We start from the raw sequence: 1,447 nt of genomic DNA, 5'->3' as shown, positions 1-1,447 counted from the left end.
CCCCACCACCTGAGACCAGTCCTCAAAAGGCCCCAGGTCTGACCCATCTGTGTCCCAGTGTCTAGGGCAGGGCCCAGCGCCCTGGGTGACAACTGGGAGGACACCTGTCCCTTCCCACCCCTTCCTGGGCCTGGAGCTGGGCTGCCTGGCATCAGCAGAGTTGAGAGGACATCCCAGATGCCACACCTTCCGTGAACTGGTCCATAGTGGGGCGGTGCAACAGGCTGTTGAAGGAATCTGTTACAGAGGACTTCCTCCGGTGCCTGAAGAGGAAAACGGGGTCTCAGGTCATTCAGGGAGGGTGAGCGAGGGGCCCGGGCGCCTCCAACAGCATCTCCTGCCCCTCCCGTAGGACCCCACACACTAAACTCCTGGCAACTAACCCCAGTCCAGGCCTTCTCACACCCTTGCCCCTGCTGTTGCCTCTGCATGGAGCCCCCTCCCCTGCCTGCTGTACCCTGGCCACTTCCTAGCCACCCTACAGGACCCAGCTCTGGCATCACCTCCTCCAGGATGCCTTTCCTGCTTCTCCAGCTGGACCCCCACGACCCCATGAGCCTCCCTGCATCGGGCTGGGATGTTACTGTCTGTGCCTGTCTCCCCAATCAGGCAGTTCAGGCGTCAGAGCGGCCGGGGTCTGATGATTCCCTGGGTGGCTAGTGCCCAGCACAGGGCCTGGCCTAGGGCAGGCAAGGGTGTGTCCCAGTGAATGATGACTCCACCTGTGCACGAACCCTGAGGGTCTATTCATTCACGCGTACAGGCAGTTAACGTGTACCGAACACAAACTATGCACCAGGTCCCGTAACCGAAGTCTTCATTCAGTCCCCACAACAACCCTGTCATCACACCCATTTCACAGATGAGGAAAGTTCAGACCAGAAAGGGGCTTGCCCAAGGTCAGCGAGTTATTATGTGACAGAGCCAGGATTTGTCTCCTCCCAAGCCAGCCTGGCCCCTGGAAGCCCTCCGTGACTGGCTCAGACAACACAGCTCCTGAGGCAGTGCTAACAGGGATGGCCTTTAGCACTTGGGGACACCTTTTTTTAGCCAAAAGGAGTAAGACTAATAGTGGCATGTTAGGCACTGGGATAGGCCAAGGTGACAGAAGGATGGGCCTCACAACCCCTCATCCCTGTCCACACCCCCGGCCGCGACCTCTGACAGAGCGACTGGGCCTCCTTCAACATGTTGCTAGCAAGTAGGATGTCCTGGGGGTCAAAGGTCATCATGGCCTGCATCTCCAGGATGGTGGCATACGTCAGTGAGTGGTACATGCTCTCCTTGGTTCTGCCAGAGAGAAGGGACACGAGAGCATAAACTCCTAGAACTCCAAGGTAGCTGACCCTGTGTCATCACCCACCGTCCCCTCCCCCATCCCGCATGGGAGGAAACACAGGTCCAGAGAGGGGAAGGGACTCGCCAAGGGCTGACCCTTCCATTGCTG

At 58.7% G+C, this 1,447-nt stretch overlaps 1 protein-coding gene across 3 annotated transcripts in view; it reads right to left on the bottom strand.

Moving 5' to 3' along the window:
- Positions 1-1,447, bottom strand: part of TTC39A (tetratricopeptide repeat domain 39A) — a 56,056-nt gene that overhangs the window by 22,393 nt on the left and 32,216 nt on the right. For all 3 annotated transcript variants that reach the window (XM_007459633.1, XM_007459635.1, XM_007459634.1), the window contains exons 3-4: positions 1,159-1,290; positions 187-263 (exon numbers count right to left, since the gene is read on the bottom strand). In XM_007459633.1, the coding sequence (XP_007459695.1) occupies positions 187-263; positions 1,159-1,290 (209 nt within the window). The remainder of the gene's footprint in view (positions 1-186; positions 264-1,158; positions 1,291-1,447) is intronic.

Source organism: Lipotes vexillifer, unplaced genomic scaffold, assembly GCF_000442215.2.
Source record: "Lipotes vexillifer unplaced genomic scaffold, Lipotes_vexillifer_v1.1 scaffold525, whole genome shotgun sequence".
Lineage (NCBI taxonomy): Eukaryota > Metazoa > Chordata > Mammalia > Artiodactyla > Lipotidae > Lipotes > Lipotes vexillifer.
The sequence above is the reverse complement of the archived record's forward strand: the minus strand, read 5'-3'. Positions and strand labels throughout refer to the sequence as shown.